General features: G+C 35.2%; 1 protein-coding gene across 4 annotated transcripts in view; it reads right to left on the reverse strand.

The window, feature by feature from the left end:
• The window catches only part of PIK3R1 (phosphoinositide-3-kinase regulatory subunit 1), a 62,754-nt gene that overhangs the window by 22,303 nt on the left and 17,307 nt on the right, over positions 1-23,144 (reverse strand). For 2 of the 4 annotated variants that reach the window (XM_026670566.2, XM_026670567.2), the window contains exons 3-7: positions 6,390-6,482; positions 3,868-3,942; positions 2,540-2,671; positions 1,386-1,587; positions 1,191-1,267 (exon numbers count right to left, since the gene is read on the reverse strand). In XM_026670566.2, the coding sequence (XP_026526351.1) occupies positions 1,191-1,267; positions 1,386-1,587; positions 2,540-2,671; positions 3,868-3,942; positions 6,390-6,482 (579 nt within the window). Of the gene's footprint in view, positions 1-1,190; positions 1,268-1,385; positions 1,588-1,990; positions 2,052-2,539; positions 2,672-3,867; positions 3,943-6,389; positions 6,483-9,625; positions 10,049-23,144 lie in introns of those variants that run through there. The other 2 variants (XM_087958336.1, XM_087958338.1) reach the window with 2 other exon arrangements.

Genomic DNA, 23,144 nt, shown 5'->3' on the forward strand with positions numbered 1-23,144 from the left:
AAATTGAATTCATTCAGTAGGTTTTCTATGTATTACATTTGTGTCAAAAGGAATCTACTATATCATATATAAATGTTTTTACTGAAATTGGCTGTACCTGTCTGACCAACAGATTTAAGGAAATCAGTAACAAAAATGTAAAACTGAAGAAACCAATGACAAGAACCTGCAGTGTGCAATCATTTGAAACACCTCATAATATATCTGCTCTTCTACACCTCTGGGTATGCGCCTCTCCCTGGTTATATGAACTTCTATAAACTGAAGGGTTTGCCAAATATGCTGATGTTCCCCCTATGTATCTTTGAGGGGTGCTATCAGAGTTATATAAGGATTAGTATTCAGAGGACTTAGAATATCAATTGTTAACCCTAATTTAAGCAAGTTCTTTGCCACCGTGCAAAAACAACAGCCTTATGATGGCATTGGAAAAACTTTATAGCTTTTGCATGACTATCTAGGAAGTTCAAGTCAAAAGAAGTTATTTGAATCCAACTTACATTACTACTCAGATTGTTACACCAAATATGTAGTTTACTACCAGTAGCAGTTACTGTTGTGTTCTCAAATACAGAATAAAAATTTGTGACAATTTGTTTAAAGCCATATCCATGGGAAAACACATATTCATTACGACATTATTGTGAAACAACTAATAAAGACCATGTTGTTGACTTTGGGATATATCCACACACAAATTGTATTTGGATGATAAATTTAAACCACACTAGCAGGAAATATACAATCTTTACACGCCATAAGAAATGGCTTTACCATTGGACACAGTCCAGCACACCTCACAGATACCTGGCAGGCAGTTTTTATTCTCCACATAGCTTATAGAGGGTTATGTGCTACAGCTGTGAACTATCTTGTGCCAAGATGCACTTGCTGCTACTATTATAAGAAAAAACAACTTTCAGTAGAGACCTTGCTATTTCCTTTCTGCACACTATGACAACCACCTAACTGTTCAAATAAGCAAAGAAATCTTTACTGTGTATCAAGTAAAAAAGTGATACTCAAAACAATATCAAATATTAGCAAAAAAATATCACGCTGCAAATAAATATATTATTTTTCAAACACATCCCATCTGATATAAACTTCATCAAATGTAGGATTCGTTGGTTTCAAAAGAAGATAAAGACACTGACTTCAAAAAGTTTCCAAAATACATGTTTTCTTACCTGGTGCAGGTTGTCTCTCATTCAATTCACTTGTAATTAACACTTCCAATATTTTTATATGTTGTTCACTGTCAGAGCTGTAAAAAAACAAGAAAAATGACCATGTGTAAAATAAAAAAGATTGGTAGGGAAAAATTTATGATTATCATCGGAGAAAAATTTATAATTATCAAGACTCAGGAACATGTATCTTACCTGGCTACTGGAGATCTGAACAGCAAAAGGCTAAAAATTTCAGCCAGAGATTTTGCATTTAAAGAGTTTTTGGTAGAGACTTGGCAAAGTCTAGAGAGATGTTTAAGGAGATACTGGAGTGTGAGCCAATACTGTTGAGGTATGTTAGGAGATCTGATGAGTCTTTTCAAAGTTTGAGCATATTCTTCTGAGTTCTGTACTTCTGGAAAAAAAAATCCTTGTCAATTTGAGATCACCAGCAATTGTTCTAAACAGCCATTGAAAAGCATCAATTTTGCAAGAAGACATCAATCCCTTTAATGTAAACTAAAATACTTTTCCTTACAACAATGAAAAATTAAAGAAGCGTGGATGGGAAAAAATCAAATATATCAAAGTCAAATTGAAACTGAACTATAATTAGATGAAAACCACTAAAAGTTCAGTTAATGCTGGCAGAAATCTGCCCTTCTCCTCACGTGACTAGGTAATTTCTGAGATGTAGCAGATAAGGCTCAAGAACGCAATTCTAACTTTGAAAGTTGTATCCTGTCCCCAAAATGAGCAACTGAATTTGAAAACTGAAAAGGTTAAATACAGTCTGAATTCACAATGAAGAGACAAACCTTATCTCTAAGTCTTTATTGTACTGCATCCCAAATTGCAAATGGACTTCAGAATCATGTCTAGCTAATACATTTACCTTGTGCATACAGATAAAAGGTTAACAATTAGCTCTTTCTACATACGAATCCTTGATTGGTTAACCAGTGTTTGAACAAATAATATCCTCGCCAAGTTACATGGAGTTCTTAACACTAAGATCTATTTTGTACATGAAGTTTTTAAAATGTACACATACATTTTCAATTGTGGGTTTTACAGGTATGCATGCCAGAGAACAAGGTCAACTGCATATAATCCCAATTTATGTGTATCATGTAATGGAAGAAGCTATTATAATGTGCCTTTACATTATTATGTTGGAAAAAGAAACAAAACTCATCAGCAGCATCCCATAACAAACTAAAATAACATTCATACAATGATGTAATTGTGTAGATGCCATGTCTGATACAATGACATGAACTGTAGCATTGCATCATGAGCATGCTCTGCAGAAATAAGGATCCTCAAACATCCAACTCTACCAAAAGGAACATTTATAAACATACCTTGTGCAACAGAAATCATTTCATTGTAAACAGATGCTGGAATGACAGGATTTGGCAAGTCTAGAAAGTACCTCTTCAATGCATCTGTTAAAATGTGAAGTTCAATTTCCTCAAAATCAACTGAAGAAACCTCTGAAAAAAAAACAGAGACACAAACATGTTATGCACTACATTTTGCAAAGAGCTTTACTTCACTCAGGGAAGTATATTTAAATGAATTATAAGATCTGGGCATTTTACGGCCTTCAGCTGTCCCTGTCTGGCAGGGGTCGGGACAGAGACCCTCTATATCAATCCCAGTTTCTCATGTGGCTCCTTGAGAAAATTAATTGCCCATTCCTGATCTATAGCAACTGGAGGTTTTATCCAAATGTTGGGTATGACCTCATGACACAAGTACAAAAGTTTGTGTTGTGATGTACATTCCTTTGCCCATCCCACACAAGCAGTGTTGAACAATATCTGCATTTAACTCTCACAAGAATTATTTCTAGGAAGGGAATCCTGTGTAAATACTACTTTTTGCAGCATTTTTCTTTTCATCCCCTCTCAGTAAAATGCTACTACAGGCAGTCTTCAATTTATACTGTTTATTTAATGACCAACAGAAATTACAACCACCTCAGAAAAAGTGACTTACTCCCACTTATGACCATCAGCCCATCCCGCAGCCACATGACTGAAATTCAGATGCTTGATAACGAACTCACATTTGTGATCAGTTGCAATGCCCTGCAGTCACGTGATTGTGATTTTGGGGATTTTTTAAAAGCAAAAAAACAGCCATAGGATTAGCTGGATTCATTTAATAAAAATTGTCAGACAATAGGATCCAACTTGATTTACGATTGTAACAATTTAGGATGAAAATTTTGGTCCCAATTGTGATTGTTGAGGACTTCCTGTATAGTAGGTGACAGTGGGAACTTTTGGGTATGTCTTGAACTTTTTCTACTGCTTGCAGAGACATTTGTAATGCTGATGTGTTGTTACTGTGACTGAGTTCCCCGATATACAGATGACAGAGGCAAACTATAATTTATTGGTAAGGATAGTGGTCTTTTCAAATATTCTAGGACTGGGTCTCTTATGATCTACTTTTCAATTTACTGGAATGTCATCAATAACAAGTATCCCTTTCCCTCACTTCCTTAGCCCATGTAATGAGATTTCCTTCTACCACTATTTCAAATACTATTTCTGCCACAGTATTTGATATATCTCACATAATGGAATTTAAATGTAATAAATGGCGTTGCTATCTGAAAACAAATTACACTGATCTTAAATGATTATCCAGTTTGATTTTTGAAAATAGTTGTGCTTACCACACTCAATAATCTGTCTTAATTCAACACTGCTGCTTGACCCTTGTGACTTATACAATGACGAACATTCCAGACCTTAAAAAAAGAATTAAGAAAAACAGAATGTATTAAGTTTTGTGATGCTGAAAATTTCCTGTAGCCTTTGGTTGTTTAACATTTCCTCCATGTTCTTGTATAATTATGTTCGCTATCTTTCCTTTGCAGAAACAGTATGGCACTCTTGCAAACTCTTGATTGTGTAACATTATTAATCTAATTTTATATCCAAAATCCTAACTTGAGAAAGGCCAAAACATCAAGACTATAAAACAACCAAACTAAACCTTTAAAGCTTATGTGTTCCTAAAAGGAGTGCTGAGGATCTTAAGTTACAACTTAAAGGTTCTAATCATTATAATAATACTGTAGTTCAGTTAGAACGGAAAGGTAGGTATTTTCTATTATAATAGTAGGTTTTGATTTTATTTAGGGTAGGGCTGTCAAACTCCCAGCTCACAGGCTGGATATGTCACACTCTGGCCACACCCACATCCAGTTTAGTGAAGGGGGGAAAAGTCCCGATATGTCAAGTGACACTGAGTTCGACACCCCTGATTTAGGGTCTCCTGTAGCTTATTTTAATTTTTAAAGAACTATTTATAGCATCATAATAATGTAAGAGGAGGAGGATGATCTGATCTCGTATGTCAGGGGCCCCCTGGTCCATGGCGAGTGAGCACGCAAAGCTTCATTTACACATATGTGGGGGAACTAGGTTATGTACAAAATAATCCCTTCCCCCACTCCATCTCCACTACTGCTATTGCCCTTCCGTGGAGCCAGAAGGGTTGGGGACTTCTAGGTAATGTAGGACCCTTAATTCTGCATGCTATGACATGCAGAAAGGCCAATTTTGAGCCAATCACTCCTACTGCCAAATACCCTGACTAGTTTCTATGGTAGAAAATGGAAATAGTGAGAACGCTGCCTTGAGCTCCCAAATAAAGGAAAAGGAATAAATGTAATACATTTTGCATTAGGCAGCAATCTCATTATTTGAAATTATCAAGTCTGTTCTTTCAGTGATATTTTTTTCTGCCCCAATTAGCCTCCATTCGTAATTTTGTAACTACAGCAGTACTGGCAGTCCTCTTATCAACTGCTTCGTTTAGTGACCACTCAAGAGTTATTATGGAATAACCAACCCCCTCCTAGCTTTGCAACCATCACGTTGACAATGGTCACAGCACTCTGGTATCACGATTGCCATTCCTGTACTTTACACAGCTGGAGTCTGACAAGCAGAGTCGATGGAGAACGCAGAAACAACGTTGCTAGTCGTTGTCTCATGATGCCTCACTTAATGACCATAGAACTAACAGCCAAATTGCTGGTCCTAATGGTGGATGGGGTGGCTAATGAGGAATACCTGCGCTAACTGCAGCAATATTTCAACTGATGCACAACAGAATGCCTCTGAACATCCATTTGCTTGTTCAGTAAAGATGACATCTTTGGTTGAATATTTGTTTGGAAAAGCTGGGAGACCCCGATCTTAGAAGCTGGAAATCCCAATTTTAGTTTTATAAGAGTTGCTCTGAATATAAAGCAGTTTCTTGTGGAAGCTTTTTGCCTTTTGTTTTTTTCAGAAACAACTGTCTGCAAAAAAAATAATCTGTACATTTTTTCATATACCTTTTTTTATATGGAATGCATTTGGAAATAGAGAAAACCTAGGGCAAGTTGGGAGTGAATGCTTAGTTCAATGTAAAACAAAATCAGGCACGTGTTGTATGTGTTGAAGGTAACACAAGTACTATTTTCTTATCAAAGGAAGTATTTGAGGTTGTTGCCATTTAACACTTGGCCCACGCAAGAGAAGTTGTGGGCAGCAAGCACAACGCTAAGAAATTTCATCCAACTCCCTTCCACCTTTGCACCATCACCAATAGCGAAATTTGTTTTTTAAAAAACTTCAGCATCAATTGAAAAACTTATCACAGCAAGTTTTAAATCAAGGTAAGAAGAGATAAAGTGAAATAATTTGGTAGAGGAAACAAGTCTGGTGCAGTGGTTAAGGCTAGAAACTGAGACCATGAGTTCTAAAATCCTGCCTTAGGCATGAAGGGGCTTGGATGCTCTTGAGCCAGTTCTTCTCTCTGAGTCCTAGGTAGGAAGTAATGGCAAACCATTGTTGAAAAACCTTGCCATGAAACCTGCAGGGACTAGTCTAGATAGTTACCAGAAGACAACATTGTCTTGAAGATACAATTGGAGGCGAGGGGGGCAGAGGGAGGGAGAATAATTCTTAGGCATAGGAACTACTTCTCTGTTGTGTATTTTGCTTGTTTACACCATTCTTAAGGAAATAAATGTGAGGTAACTTAGATGAACTTTATAAAATAGATTCTTTTGTCAAACCTTAAAGTCAAAATAATTTGCTTCAATTATGCAAAGTACATTGTTTTCAATTTTATGTCTGTTTCTTAGCTGTTTTAGGAAAACGTTGTTAGATATGTTAATATATTCTACCCTATTCATACCTTTTCTTTCAATAGCTTCCACTAATTTCACAAGAAGAGGTGGTGCATTTTCTGGAGGGGAAAACTGCTCACAAAGATCTGAAAGCGTAAAAACTGTAAAACAAACAAACAAAAACAAATAAAATTCAGCTATGCTTGAAATTTCTAAAAAGACTGAGATATAATGCACCTGATTGTTTAAAATACCAAACAATTTCCCTTTATCAACTGCACTTGTGTTTTTTTCTTCAGTTCTTCATATATATCAAAGTTCATATTTAAATCAAATTATACACAAATTAGTGGTAGCATGAAGTGAGCATTCCTATGTTAGAATTAGAATTCTTTTATTGGACAAGTGTGATTGGACACACAAGGAATTTGTCTTGGTGTAAATACTCTCAGTATACATAAAAGAAAGATTCATTCGTCAAGAGTCGAGAATCATAAGGTACGACACTTAATGATAGTCATAGGATACAATCAACAATCAAATCATACTAAGAAACAGTCAATATAAATCGTAAGGATACAAGCGACAAAGTTACAGTCATACAGTCACAAGTGGGAAGGGATGGGTGATAAGGAGTGATGAGAAGATGAATAGTAATACTAGTGCAGACTTTGGACAGCGTTGAGGGAATTATTTGTTTAGCAGAGTGATGGCGTTCGGAAAAAAACTGTTCTTGTGCCTAGCTGTTCTGGTGTGCAGTGCTCTATAGCGTCGTTTTGAGGGAAGGAGTTGAAAGAGTTTATGTCCGGGATGTGAGGGATCTGTAAGTATTTTCACAGCCCTCTTTTTGACTCGTGCAGTATACAGGTCCTCGATGGAAGGGAGGTTGGTAGTAATTATATTTTCTGCAGTCCTAACTAGCTAGTGATTTCTGTATGAACCATTAATGCAGTGAGATTTTAAAGCAAACATTTTGAAAGAAATACAGGAGATAAATTCTCTTTCTCTCTCTGTATATTTATGTATATGTGTGTGTGTATACAGACACACACACAAATGCATATATCCATACATACACCTCTCTCTCTCTCTCTCTCTCTCTCTCTCTCTCTGTCTTTATAAAAATAAACTTCATAATATAATGCCATTAGCAAAACTAAATGATTCAAGCTTAGAAATATTTTTGCAATCAATCTGGATGCTACAACAAATAGAAAGCTGAGCTCTGAAATATGTCAAGTGCTATCCAATTTGTATTTATTTGGATATAAATCCAATGCTTAGTGGGGCTTGTTTCTAAATGTGCACATATTATGATAACCGTAATGTGCTAGACAATTTAATTAAAGTCTTTCTAATTTCCTGCAAAGAAAGCAAGATTTTAAAAACAATACTTTAATGAGGGAAGGAAATAGGGCATCTTTTCTTCCAAGTCATTTGTTTGTAATGTTCCTGGAAATGAATCTATGTTTTAGATGAAATATTGTTATTTAAAATGCAACTCATCTAGGACAACTAGGATTTTCTTTCTTGCATTTGCTTTTTGCTTTTCCCCCTCATCCAGTTCAACATTCCAATAAGTTTTATTAAAATTAATTGAAATTGGATGGAAACGAAAGGTACCAATAAAGTGTATTTGTAGGCCAGGGTTCAAATAAGGAATAAATGGTGCTCTCTGGTTGTTTCCTTGCAGATATTTCATTACCCAAACTAGGTAACAACATCAGTACTAGACTGAAATGAAAGGGTTAGACTTCTTTGTCTCTGTGCCCTGCAGTTAATTAAATACGCTTCACTTTTCCAATTCAGAGAATTTGGGACCCAAAAGGAACTAATTTCTTTTACAGAAACTGCTTACAGGGAAAAAAACATCCTAGTAGATTCTACCCATAGTAATTAAACACATAATGAACAAATTATTATGATACCAAAAAAGGACATTTTAACACACTTTAATTTTTTTTTAAGGAACATCTTCCAGTTGCAAAGCTTTTGTATAAACTTCCTATACCATTACAAGTGGACCTCGACTTACATCCATTTGATTAATGATCATTTTAAGTTACAATGGCATTGAAAAAAGTGATTTATGAATGTTTTCCACACTAACGATCAATGCAGTATCCCCACCATCACATGTTCAAAATTCAGGCACTTGGCAACTGGCATATATTTATGACGTTTGCACTGTCCCGGGCTCATGTGGTCACCGTTCGTGCTAGCTTCCAAGAAGCAAAATCAATGACAGAACCCAGATTTATTTAACAACTGCATGATTCAATGAACAACTGCAGTGATTTGCTTAACAACCATGGCAAAAAGATCATAAAATGGGGCAGAAGTCGCTTAACAACTGTCTTGCTTAGTAACAGAAATGTTGGGCTCAATTGTGGTTGTAAGTCAAGGACTACTCATATACTACACTTGGGACTGTCAACATTAAATTTCCACTTTTGATGGAAGTGGTGGGGAAATCAAACTTTTTGTCCTCATTTAGGTTAAGAAAAAAAAACCAGGAAACATTTGCATTCCAAATTAAATTAAATATTCTTAGAACAAAATATCATTTTACATGACTTTAAAAAAAGGCCAGATTTAGTTATGATGCTTTTACTTTTTAAAATGATGCTGCAAACACATGGTAACAGATTGGAATGAAGTTTAATAATCCACCTATCAATGTTGAAACAAGCTTTGAATATGGATGAGAAACAATAGAGCAGAAAATTATCATGTATCAAAATATAATTAGAACTAAGCAAAACCAAGGAGTACAGGTTGCCTAATGACCAAAGTAATGAGACCTCCCCATGGGTACTTAAGACCAGGTTCTGAGTCCCAATGGTCACCCCCAGGATATGTAACTGCATTTTGGGTGCTTGGCAACTGGCCCACATTTACAACTGCCTGCAATGTCCCATTGGCCATGTGACCATGTTCTATTCAATTTTTGCTGAAAAACAGCATTAATTTCCAGTTTCCAGCAAAATTAGCTCATAGTGAACAATGGATTTGCTTAACAATTGCTGCAAAAAGGTCATAAAATTTGATCAGTCATGTGGGGTGATCCATTTTATGGCCATCCTGACTTATGACTTTAATGGGTAGGCTCCATTATGGTCATTAAGTTGAGGAATATCTATAAATCAAACCAAACCATAAAAAGAAATGGGTTAGGAATATAACTAACTAAACTAGCCTACAACTAAGACATTATCAAGATACTATATTAATGCCAACATGCAATCTGTAATGATCATGCACAAAATAAAACAAAACATAACAAGTAGTCATCAACCAGTACCTGACTTTAAAACTATCTTCTGTTTTGAAGCGCGTTGTAAAACTGCCCAGAGATTTGGAGACTCAAGTCCACTCTTAAGAATCTGAACAATTTTACAGATTTCTTTGCTACAATCCAGTATCAATTTTTTACTTAAAGTAATCATCTTAGTTTTCCCCACATGAAAAAGCACATTCTTCGGTTTTATTTTAAGCCGTATAGTCTCCAAAACGTACAAGCCACTGAAAGTGTCCCACTGAGCCTTCTTCACTGGTCATTAAACATTTATCCCAGGTTTAACGATAAGGCAGAAATGCTAGTTCTATTTTTATCTCGTCACCGTTATAACCAATCAAATTAAAAAGAGATTGGGATTCCTCCAATCTACAAGCTCTCCCCTTTCACTAACGGAGACAGGCCTGAACAGCATTTAGCAATGACAACGTGTGAGCTGACAACATACTTTGTATTTAAACACTGCCAACATAGTTACAAACTGCAAGATGAAACCAGCACACAGCTGCACATTTTGGAGGAGTTCTCAGTAAAAAGAGATCTTCAAAGTTATTACCTGGCAAAGGTGCATGGAAAACTAAAGCTAGAAAATTGGCTCTGCAAGTTCTCAAACTTTTCATTACTGCTTGAGGAAGCATGAAAGTGGATATAATATAATTTATAACTTAATCTGCCTGGTAATCGGACATAGCATGGAAAAAAGAGATTCATTTAGTAGAAGGTATACAGGAGACAAATATTATGATTTACCTCCAAAGCCGAATCATTCTTTTATGTTCAGAGACTTGTGCAAAACATTTTGTGTTGCAGGAGAACCTCTGGGAAAGGAATTATTATGTATCTGCTCAAAAGATTGTTGTCATATAGATAAAATGACTCAGATATGTGAATTTTATAGTCAAGGTTCATGCTGTACAAACACAAACTAGACTTCCATAGCCAGCCACTTTCAGCTAAATATACAACTGAAAAGATGCTCAGGTTTACCTAATCTGGAAAATGATGATGACCAAGGAGAAAGATGAGATTGTGCTTCAGAAGGAAATTAAAGCTTCTCAAGAACATAGATAAGACTTGTACCCAATGATTCAACAGGGATTCAGTAATATAACTTTCTCTACGATTGTAACAAATATGCTTAGTTAAGAGGGATGAGAAGTTTAATACAAAACACTTCCATTCTGTTACCAATAAAACCTGAACCCAGTCTTGATTTGAATGATACTTTATTTTTTGGATTGACTCCATTTTATAAAGGATATTCCATTCCATGCTAGTACAAAGGTATACCTTTGTTTCAAAATTTCCTTTTTCAGAGCCAATCATCAGAGTGTGTGAAGTGCTCCGATTTAGCAAACATTTTAAATTAGAATCAGTATAATATAAAGCAAACAGATTTGGGAATGAAAGAAAATTTGATTTCTGACAAAATACAGTAGCGACATGCTAATAAAATGCATCTTCCAATAGAGAATTCCTGATTTTGAGTCAACTTTTTGTAACAGTACAATATTAGGGCCCTGTATTAATTATTATAATGAGCGCTCCAAAATACGTAGGCTATCAATTTAATATGCAGCATAGTATCTCGTGTTAAAAGGAAGTGATATTGTCTGTATGATAGGGAGGAGTTTTGTACATGATGTACTATCAGATTAGGCTGTGGTAACATTATGAATTATGAGCTGTCATCCAGTTTTTCATGCGCTAAAGAATTTACTTCTTGGAAATGGGAGCTATAAATAAGGCAACAGATGTTTTTTATTGGCTCCAACTGGAACCTCTTTTTCCCCCCCAATATGATATGAGTGAAAATATCTGTTATGTGCTGCTACTCTATAAACTGCGTATGAAGTAGCATTTTCATTCGCAAAAGTTATGACACTTTTTTCTACTAGATTTTTTTTATAAAATCCAAAAAGAAAAATAATAACAAGAAGATGTAATATGCATTTTGGAAGAACTAAAGTAATAAATAAATATGATGAGCTTCCCAGGGCAATTGTGTATGTGGGTGTATGTAACATACCATGAACATAAATATTTTTGTTAAAAAGCCAGACTGTACGACATCTTCAAACAAGGTTTGGATCTGTGGTCCCTGGAATCAACAGTGAGCCTTCAATAGTTCACACTGCCAGAATTCCTTCTGATCTGCTAGTCATTACTAATAATGGTGTGTGGGAAAGATCCTGGGCAGAGACATTGACAAAATAATGGTCAGAGAAGAGACAATATACCCTATAACTCGATAATGGATGGACAAGAAACTCAAGAGAAGAAAGAGCCTTTTTACTTTCTTCTTACCTTGAAATAAGTATACGCACCTCCACTGGAAACTATAATACATTTTTCCAAGATTATCTGACTATGTTTAAAAGAAAAAAAAACCTGCTCAGACATTTAGAACTATCCAATATTTCTAGAAGTTAGAAATGTAATAAATCAATCAGTATATTCTTAATTATTCTGATTCAAAATTTGTAATTTACTTTACCTAGTAAGATTTAAAGATTTCTAAATAGACAATGTTCCAGTTTTTTACATTCCCCAGTAAGTTCTAATATTATCAGCAGATAAGCTTCAATATGTTCATCTGCCTACTCAAATAACACTCTCCTAAAACAATCAAATAACGAAGTGTGCACATATGTACTTTCCTATAATCTGTCAGAAGTTGCTCTGCCCAGCACAAATGGGTTCCTGCAGTAATTGCTTTTATATAACTCTACATTCACAATTCCTTGACATTCAAAAATCATAGTTATCATTATGTTCCGTCCATCTCTTGTTCATGGCTCCTATTCTCCCTCCCAATTTTTTTAAAATGTCATTTTTAAAAGGCAGAGGGAAAAAAACAAGGAACAAAAATAGGTATGCAAATGAAAGCATTACATATGACATTCCAAAGAAATAAATGACCATATTTACAAATGAAGTTAAGTAAAATTCTATTTTGATTATTATATATGTTGTATACAAGATGTTTTATTTTAAAGAAGAAATAAATAAAGTTATTTTAAAGAAATTGGCAAAAAAACCTTTTAGAAATCTGGCACAGAACGATTTAATTTGAAAAGATACTCTCAGGATGTTGAAAAAGCTGAAAGACCAAAACAGGCACTTCACATTTTGCATAAAGCTTAAATGTATGGAGGAGACATTTTGGCTCCTTTTTACTCATGATATAGTGTATTTAGAAACATCCCTTTATTACCTTCATATATTCACATAATTTTTTGTTCCACAATGGAACAAAATCTGCATTGTTAAAAGATTATAAAGATCCAGTTTGGGCTAGAAACTTGGAAAGTGAGTTGGCAGTATTTACTTCCAGTTTCGGGGGGGAACGGGGGACAGGACATCCATTGGGAAAATGGATTTGCTTAACGATTTTAGTGCTTTCTTTTAATGACTCTCATAAGAAATGCTTGTTAATTTTGAATCTAGTTTTACAACCACAATGACTTACAATCAAAATGATATATGACTCAGTTATAGTCATAAGTTGAGGACTGACTTAGAGTATAGGGTACATAAAGTGGATACTATAGCCTTTATAGTCACTCACTTTGAGAAAAAAAATAGGTGATCAGTAATCAGAATACCTCAGAAATGCTTGCTGCGCTGTGTATCTAGTGATGCAGTGGGACTTTCCTTTACTTTGCCCTATTCTGTACAAAACTTCAAATCTATTACAGAAGATCCCCAATGAGATGCATGAGAAAAGGAGAATTTGAAATGTCATGCCACATGTAATTATAATCTTTTACCAATATACTTGAGGAGACCCACAAAGATGACCTTGGAGTAAATATACAGAAATAGTTACAAAAACAAGTTTGTGTTAAGCCCAGGAAATGCATGAGAAAGTAGCTGAAACTTCACTCTAAGTCACTGGGGTTTGAGAGAGAGGGAAGCAGATGTTCAAGATTCTGTTATTACAGACTATGTAGTATAGTTCTAGTCAACTTTATGGTGTTTCTTTCCTGATGTGTGTGTGTGTGTGTGTGTGTGTGTGTACTTACTTACTTTTTATTTAAGCATTTTAATCCATGTGAAAAACATGAGCTAGTTATAAGCAACTATTCTCACAGATGTTTTTCACAGATTTTTCCATCTAACCTAAAAAAGTCAACCATTTAGCTCCTATGGAGTATTTAATAATACTTTCCAAACAGTACAGTATAGAACTCAAATTATTATTTGTGGGTATAGCAATAATTAATCCTGTTTTCTTTAGGCTAATAGCAATCCAAGGCTATTTTTGAAGTCCTATTTTATGCTACTTTCTCAGACAAAATCTGCAAACTTCTATGAAATAGATGAGAACAAAAGCAAGAATCTTGTGATAATTTTGTTGCTAAAGTATTTTAGCCACTGAGATTTATGAAATAATGTCATCCTTGATTTTTTAAAAAAAGATTATATAGATTCTTTCATTTAAAATGGTATATACATAAGCTTAAAAAGGTATTTTGTCTTTCTCTTCAATAAACTGACTCTATATGTGTGTTTTGGAGGAAACATCTGTAGTTTAAAAAACTACATCAACATATATCAATCTTCCCCTTTTCAAGTTAGCAATGCAATCTGAACAAAAATCTGTTGATAGTGGTTTTTATTTTAATGGTGCTTTCAACAATTATGTATGTATTACTGTTAAAATACCTCAATTTGAAGTTTCAAGTATATTTCAATAAGGAGAGTAAATATAGATGTATAGTTTCATACAATATAAGAATTTTATGCCCTTGGGCATAGAAAATTTACAGTGTGAAGTTTGATGTGGATTTGGAGCTTTTATCAATTGTTTCTAAAAGAGATTTAATTTGGTCAGTCACACAAAAAATATTGTTATCCTGCCTCCACCACACCTAATTCACCATTATATCATTTTATATTATTTCACATTGGGGAAAGAAAAGAGAGAATATAACCTCTGTAAAACCAATCAATTAATCACACACACACACACACACACACACACTCTGCAGAACAGGAATTATTGTTTGTTGCAAACAGAGAAATGGCTGCAGGATCCAATCTGGGTCAGTCCCTGGGACCAGAGGTTTTGTCTTCTGAACTTTCGGACTCATGCTGGAGCCCATCCAAAACCTCTGGTCCCAGTGATTGACCCAGATTGGATCCTGCAACATTATCTTGGGACACGTATATTCGTCTTCATTCGTGAGAAATGACTATTTAAAACTCGGGAAGATAGTAAAACACATCTTATTAGAAAGCAGTGAGGGAAGGTTTCAAATGACAGACATGCTGATTAAATAGCAGCCAAAACTGACCTCTAGGCTATTTAGAACAGTCCAATGGATTATTCTAGCCAGTCATGCTTTTAAGGAGCTGAGAGACACCTGGAGTTTTCAAGGATTTTTTCTGGCCTGTTGTGTCTAACATGCTTTCCCATCCTCATTTAAATTGTTCTGCAATATCTCATCACAACACTTACCTTAAAAATTATCAAGAGTTAACAGATCCATCTTATAGTGTGCATAAGTTGGCAGATCTGTCAATAATACACTATATGTTAGATGTTCCATCGATAGTGTACTAATTTAAAGATGCATTTTGTGTGAACTCTGAAGAGTGAATCACTAAAGACGGTTGCCAATGTATTATAAACAGGAAATGTGTTACATGAGATCTCTTTTTCACAGTGCGTAACCAGAACAAGCTAAAGATGCCTAGCTATTAAAATTATTCAGTTTAAAGAGGGTTATTACGATCACTATAAAAAAAACTATAGCAAAAAAAGAAATTGCAAAAAACAAACAAACCACGAACTAGTATTTGATTTTTTTAAACAAAAACTTTTAAATAAAAGCAGAATATGCAGCATTACTGCACTTGAGCAGTCCCTTTATTTGGATGATTAAATATCTATGGTAAAACCGAACAACTCTTGATATTTACCATCGTGTTAGTGAATGTGCATTCGTCAGCAATTTCTCCTACTGCCAGGCATGATACTCAAGCCCACAGAGAGGTCAAGTCAAAATTAAATGCTGCCAGGAGAAAAAAAATCTTTCAATAATGCTTTTCATAAAATTTGCTTATATAGGCCAATTATATGCTGCTATTTTGAATTTGAAGCATCACATGAATTACAAGAATTTATATCAATGTACATTCATGTCTAGCTTAATATGTTCAAAAGCTTAAGATTAAACAACATACCATTTCTTGAGTTTGTCTCAAGGGAAAATAATAATAATTTTATAGATATAATAGGAAAACTTAACTAGAAACTATACAATTTTGATGTTTTGTTCCTAAGGTGAGTATTAAGATTTAAAAAATCATATGCATTTTTTCTATTTCTTAACAAGAAAAAAATCAATTGGTAATGACATTTTTATAATTTTATATTGCCCAAAACCCATAATGGAATGAATAAACAGTATCTAAATTATATCCCTATATGATTTTGACTTGGATGGGTTGATATTTCAGAGTGAGAAAGAATCAGGGCACCAGAAAGTAAACAGTAGAGAAAAATCCAAATGTTAGCATTATTCAGTATGTAGGGAAATATTGATAGCATCAACATTCTTATGAAAGCATAGGCTTTCTTTTTTTAAATGGTATTTTTCCAGAAACATTTTAAAGAAAAATTCCATGACTAAGTTTGCATCTATCCACATTATTAAGAACATAAAAGGAAAATAATTATTTTAATCAGCCTTCATTTATTAAGCAACATTGAAGGAGGAAGCCTTAACTAGAGTTGAATATGGAATTTTCCAATTTGAAATCAGAACTGAAATATCTCTTTCGCTAAATCCCATAAGACTAACTTATATAACGCAGCCCTGTACTTCAAGAATAAATCTCTGAGCATCCTAGGCTTTTAACACAAAAGGACAGAAGGCGCTGTTCATTTTGCAGCTGGTCAGTACAGGGTAATTTCCACTCCAGCAACAGTTGGGAGTAGACTGCTAGTTTCCAAGAATTATCAGATTTCCATTCTCAGAAATAACCTTTGAGATGGTTACAACAGCATCATGCAGTCAAAGGGGCAAACTTTGACTATTAATAAAATGAAAGCCAAATGCAAACTTGTTGACTTAGAAATCCTGAATGTATAGCTCAATGCAATTATGGCAAAATTATCACCTAGAACAAAAAATAATCAGGGTCTCAGCCAGTTCTCTAGATCAGGGGTCACCAACCTTTTGGACCTCAGGGACCACCAAACTCATAATTTTAAATCCCAGGGACCACTAACCGGTTCTGTGGGCATGACCTAATTTGTGGGTGTGGCTTGGTGGGCATGTGACTGGCTGGGCATGGCTTATATGGAAATATTATATTTATATAAATATTGAATGTTTTATTAAAAAAGAGCAACTTTTACCCAAAATCAGACAAAGCAGGCAGGCAGATTGAGTTCACAGAATCATTCAGTGATCTATCTATATGCCATCGGCTAGCTCAGTCTCTCAAATTTGCTTGCCGTGAATCTGCACTGAATAATAGAATCTTCAGTCCTAAGGGAGGTTCGGCTGTGCTTAAAAGACTATCTAAAGACTAGCTAGAAAGCAATAAATCCAACCATTTCCTGCTTTCAAGCTAATCTAAATCTCCCGGCACAGCAGAACACCTGATGCAGAGCCTGAAACATATCAATGACACTTCTACAGTTCTGAATACAGAGGAGCTACTTGTACAAGTCTGGTAAATTAAAAGAAATAATATCCTATTTAATGAAAATAATTTACTAAATGTGTATGTCCTTTCTTTTTCCCAGACTTTCTCTATCCTGGTGGGATGCAGATCTATTAGGATTAAAGCTTTCAAAATACCAAACTAGCATGGGGGGGGAGGGGGGGCAGCTATATTTATCCTAGAAATAAGTCTTACTAAAATCACAAAAGGTGTTGAGGTAATTCCCCGTTAGGAGAATGAGCGCATACAGGGAGACGTATTTGAGAGTAGTGTTTGAATAATACACACTGTATTATTGTACAGTAAATGTAGGTTTTTACTTCCAGAAACGTTTAAGCAAAGTTCAAAAGAGGCAGTCCAAAGTCATTCACAGGTAAGATCAGTCAGTTGTTAGTCCAGGGATAATCCAATAACAAATTCAAGTGTCAAAAACAGTTCAGTATCAGACTTACATCAAATCCAGGAATAGCAGTCAATTAGAAGAAAAATGGAGGAACGGCAATACTCTCCAACAGAAGGAAACAGAGACTGAGACACACTCTCTTCTGAGATTAAGACTAAGACAACCCAGGTTTCTGGCTCCATCTTATGGCCGTTTGAGAAACCACACCCAATTACACTTTTGCATTTTCTTAAAGATACAGTATTAAAATGTTTATCCTGGTTTATATATTTTCAACTCAAATAGCTGTTAAGTTACTTACATTCCTAACATTCTCCCCTTTTGGGTAAGACAATATATATAACCTTACATTCTAAATCCATAATCTTCACAGCAAGCTTTATGCTTTATAGAGCCTTGGGCCTTTGTGAAATGATCTGCTATATTGTTTTCTGACATACAGTATTCGAGCTTAATCATCTTACTTTGCACACATTGTCTCACATTTAAATATCTTAAATCTGTGTGTTTCGTTCTTGTTTTAACAGCAATATTTGAAGCCATCTGTATTGCTGTATTGTTATCTTCGTAAACAACAATAGGATCTGTTACATTAATTCCCATGTCAATTAGTAGTTGCTTATACAAAACTAAATCTGTACATAATAAAGACAAACATGAGAATTCAGCCTCCATTGTTGACAAACTTAGATGTTTCTGTCTAATAGACCTCCATCCAATCAATGCCTTTCCCAATAATACTACAGTACCCGATGTAGATTTTCGTGTATTTATGTCTGTAGCAAAACTTGCATCAGCATATGCAGTTAAACTCAGTTCATCTTTAGGCTCCAAATACAATGCATAATGCATTGTTTGTTTCAGATATCTTAACATATGTTTAGCAGCTTGCCAGTGCCTTTCAGTTGGCTCAGTGTTAAATCTCACTAATTGATTAACACTATATGCAATATCTGGCCTTGACCAATTACTGAGATAAGATAAACTACCAATCAAAGACTGATAAATGTTCTTATCAAAAATAGGACTTTGAACATCACTATGACTAAACTCCTGGCTCACTGGTGTTTTAGCCGGCTTACAAAGTTCCATTTTAAAACTTTTTAGTAATTGGTTTATCTGCCTGTGAGATATTGTATCCTCCCCTATTTCTAACTATCTTTAAACCAAGATATTGTTTGATTTCTCCTAACTGTTTTATCTTAAATTTCCTCTCTAACAGTGAGATTATTTTAGTAGCTTCTTGTTCAGTTTTGGTGATTAATGCTATGTCATCAGTAAATAATAGCAATAATGACACTATACCACCATTTTCTCTTTTAAACAAACATGGATCAGCCATGCCAGCTACAAAACCTATCTTAGTTAATTCTTTAACTATACATTGGTTCCACTCATATCCTGATTGCTTCAAGCCATAAAGACTCTTTTTCAATCTCCAGCAATCAGTTGTATTATCATTTTTGAGACCTAAAGGTTTCTTTAAATAAATAGTGTGTTGCAACGGTGCATGCAGATATGCCATCTCTACATCCAAATGATTTACAAATGTATTTCTCCTTAGCTGCCCACACTAATGCTGCCCTTAATGTAGTAGCCTTCAGACTAGGTGCAAACACCTCATCATAATCATTTGCTGTCTGATTGAACCCTTGTGCTACTAACCTGGCTTTATGGGTAACAGTCCCATCCACACCTGTCTTTAGCTTATATATCCATTTACATCCTATGGCATGTTTACCTGGTGGTAACTTAACATTTTCGTATACCTCCAGTCTTTTTAAAGATTCTAGTTCCTTAACCATTGCTAACTGCCAAGCAGCCTGATCCTTAGCAGGATACAGTTTTAGTTCACTATAATTACTTGGAACTGTATTCACTTGGCATACAACACTAGCCTGATATCTATCAGGTGGTCGTGTTACTCAGGTTGAACGTCTTGGTAATACAGGCCTTACTGGTGGACTTTCCTGTGCCACCTGCTGCTGTTCTTCTACCTCCTCCTGTGCTTCCTCTTTAATGGCTATTTGTTGTTTACTTATTTTATCTTTAGGGACTATTTGGGTGTCAATAATAATACCATTGCTGGATTCCTGTTCCAGTTTATCCCACCCAACGTGCTCTAGAAATTTTGCATTAGCACTACAATAAACATGAGCTGTGCCTTGATCCCAAAATCTAAACGATCTATGGTTGGCCCCATAACCCACAAAAAATAACTTCTTAGCTCTATGTTGCCCTTTCAGTCTTACTTGTGAGGGAATATGCACCTATGCTGGAGCTCCAAATGTGTGTAGGTAACTTAAATTTGGTTTTCTGCCATGCCAACAAGTGAATGGCAATTCTCCAGTTGTTGTGTTAACTACATTGTTTAACACATGATTACTACACATTATGGCTTCACCCCAGTGTTTCAGGCAAACCTGAATCAGATAACATAGTACGAGCCATGGCTTGTAATGTTTGCCCTCTTCGTTCTACAAACGAGTTATGTTGTGGTCTGTTAAGGTGCAGAACGTTTATGCTCAACACCAGCCAATTTCAACATAGTTTGGAATCTTTTGTTAACATATTCAGTCCCATTATCAGTAACTAAAGTAATTACTTTACTCTTCATTTTTCTCTCTGCAAACCTTAACCAGTTAAAGAAATGTTGGAATGTTTCTGTTTTGTTTTTCATAAGATAGCAGAAACCGTATCGTGAGTAATGGTCCATAATACTCAAAATACAACAGGCACCTCCTAAACTAGGTTTTTTAGGACCAATCATGTCAGCAAAAACAACCTCTAAAGGTTCTTTGGTCTTAAAACCATTAAGTCTGTTTGCTGGAGTAACCTTACTTTTCTCTTGGCTATAAGCATTACAGTTTAAATACTTGCTACAAGGTTTCAATTTTACTCTCTCTGACAATTCAACAGTTTGTCTGAGCATTTTGAAATTAATGTGCCCCAGACGTCTATGCAGTAAATGTATACATTCATCATGTGGCTTAACATTGTTATAAACTGAGTTAGCCATCTTCAACTGGTCATGTATTACATATAAATCATTCTTTAAAGTAGCAGTAACACTTTTACCCTCTTTCCCTATTATACAGTTATCTCCCCTAAAGGATACTACATAACCAAGATTAACTAAAGCCCTTACTGATAATAACAAATTAAATTTCAGTTTAGGTACATATAACATAGTTAAATGTTCATTTATACAAGAACAATATGCAGTACCTTCACCTGATGCTTTAATCTTCCATCCATTTGCCAATGATACATGTTGTTTACTCGTGGACATCTTTACAAACCTTTTTCTATCTTTAGTAATGCATTGCAATGCTCCACTATCAACAACCCACAAATCATGGTTTACAGTTGAATTGCTAGACATAGCTAAACTAACTTTCTTCTTAGCCTTCTGGTGTTTACTAGTATTCTGTTATTTTCCTTTCTTACAGAATTTAGCTAGCCCCACAAGAAAAACATTTCCTAACAGTATAGGCAGTTGAAGATAAATCCTCTTCTTGTGGTTTTTCCTTTCTCAGTTGGTCTCTATCCAGCCATCTTCTTGCTTCTTCTAACAACCTTCCAGTTATGTCAGTCAATGTCAGTTTATCTCTGGGCAGGACTTCCAGTGAAGATACATAATCATCATAACTTTCATCCAATGAGGAAAGAATGATGTAAACTTGATGCAGCTCTGAAAATATCCGTTCCTTTTCATGTAGCTCTTGAAAAGTTCTTTTCATGAAGTTTAAATGAGCTAACATATCTCCACCTTTCAGAAGACATGCTCTAAACAGTTTACGTGTAAAATGTATGTGTGCACCTACACTGTCACGAACATAATTCCTCTTCAAATTCTCCTAACACTTAGAAGCAGACTCTTCTCCACGAATATGGACAAGCTGCTGGTCACTCAGTGTTAGTCCAATTATACAAAGACCTCGTTCGTTGTTCTGTTTAAAGTCAACAAGCTTCTTGGCATCGTCCTCATTAGCTGTATCCCAAGCATTTATATCCGGTGGATCTTGAACTACATTCCTTAAACCTTCTCTACGCAGAAGTAGACTGCACTTCATAGACCAGGAAACATAGTTTGTTCCATCCAACCGGGTTATCAGTGATAGACTTGTTGAAGTGTCTTGTGCCATCTTTACCAGGATAGTAACCCACAATTAAACAGTAAACAGCTGTCTGTATACAGTACTGTGCATTCACACTAACTCTCAGTTATCTGAGCCTGGTATGGCCTGGGCCCATAACCAGTGTTGAGGTAATTCCCCTCGTTAGGAGAATGAGCACATACAGGGAGACGTATTTGAGAGTAGTGTTTGAATAATACACACACAGCACACAGATACACTGTACAGTAAATGTAGGTTTTTACTTCCAGAAACGTTTAAGCAAAGTTCAAAATAGGCAGTCCAAAGTCATTCACAGGTAAGATCAGTCAGTTTTTAGTCGGGATAATCCAATAACAAATTCAAGTGTCAAAAACAGTTCAGTATCAGACTTACATCAAATCCAGGAATAGCAGTCAATTAGAAGAAAAATGGAGGAACGGCAATACTCTCCAACAGAAGGAAACAGAGACTGAGACACATTCTCTTCTGAGATTAAGACTAAGACAATCCAGGTTTCTGGCTCCATCTTATGGCCATTTGAGAAACCACACCCAATTACACTTTTGCATTTTCTTAAAGATACAGTATTAAAATGTTTATCCTGGTTTATATATTTTCAACCCAAATAGCTGTTAGGTTACTTACATTCCTAACAAAAGGATTTGCTTCTGAGTGTGCATATGGTGGAATCTGGCACTGAATTACAGGAAGGGGAAGAGAAACATCAAGCTTGAGTTGTTGCTATGCAGGAAGCAGAATGGAAGGGATCCTCCCTAATTTCTTCTCAGCATTTATCAGATAGTTATGTAGAATGTGCTTTAGTCTGGCAAGATTTTGTCTAAGGGTAAACAGCAATAAAGAAATTGCTTAGAGCATTTACCTGTGTCGTTCTTGGATTCTCATGCGTGACACAAAATATTTTACTTCTAAAATAAGCAATCAAATGAATACATTGAAATAGTTTTAACTATTGGAACATATATTCATGTAGCACATAAAATTATTGTGCTGTCCTTTTTAAAAGTGTTAACTATCACTAAATATGATAATTTCAATTAATTATATTTATGGCAATTAATTAAGTTAGAGCATCAGAATATTTTCTGGACCTATATTATTTATGACTTTGGGACTACAAAGAGTTTTAATGATGTGCTACAAGTGGCTGTGTCACCGCTGGGAAATTCCCCTTCTCTTGTGCTAAAAATATTGTCAATTTAAGCACCGTTTAAATTTAGTCAACAGAGCTTTTAAGCGTTCTTGTATGAATTGTTTGTTATGTATGTATGTTTGTGCAAGGCTACAATTATTGCAA

Source organism: Notechis scutatus, chromosome 2, assembly GCF_049901735.1.
Source record: "Notechis scutatus isolate UNSWTSFEM ecotype Mainland chromosome 2, rNotScu1.2, whole genome shotgun sequence".
Taxonomy (NCBI): Eukaryota; Metazoa; Chordata; class Lepidosauria; order Squamata; family Elapidae; genus Notechis; species Notechis scutatus.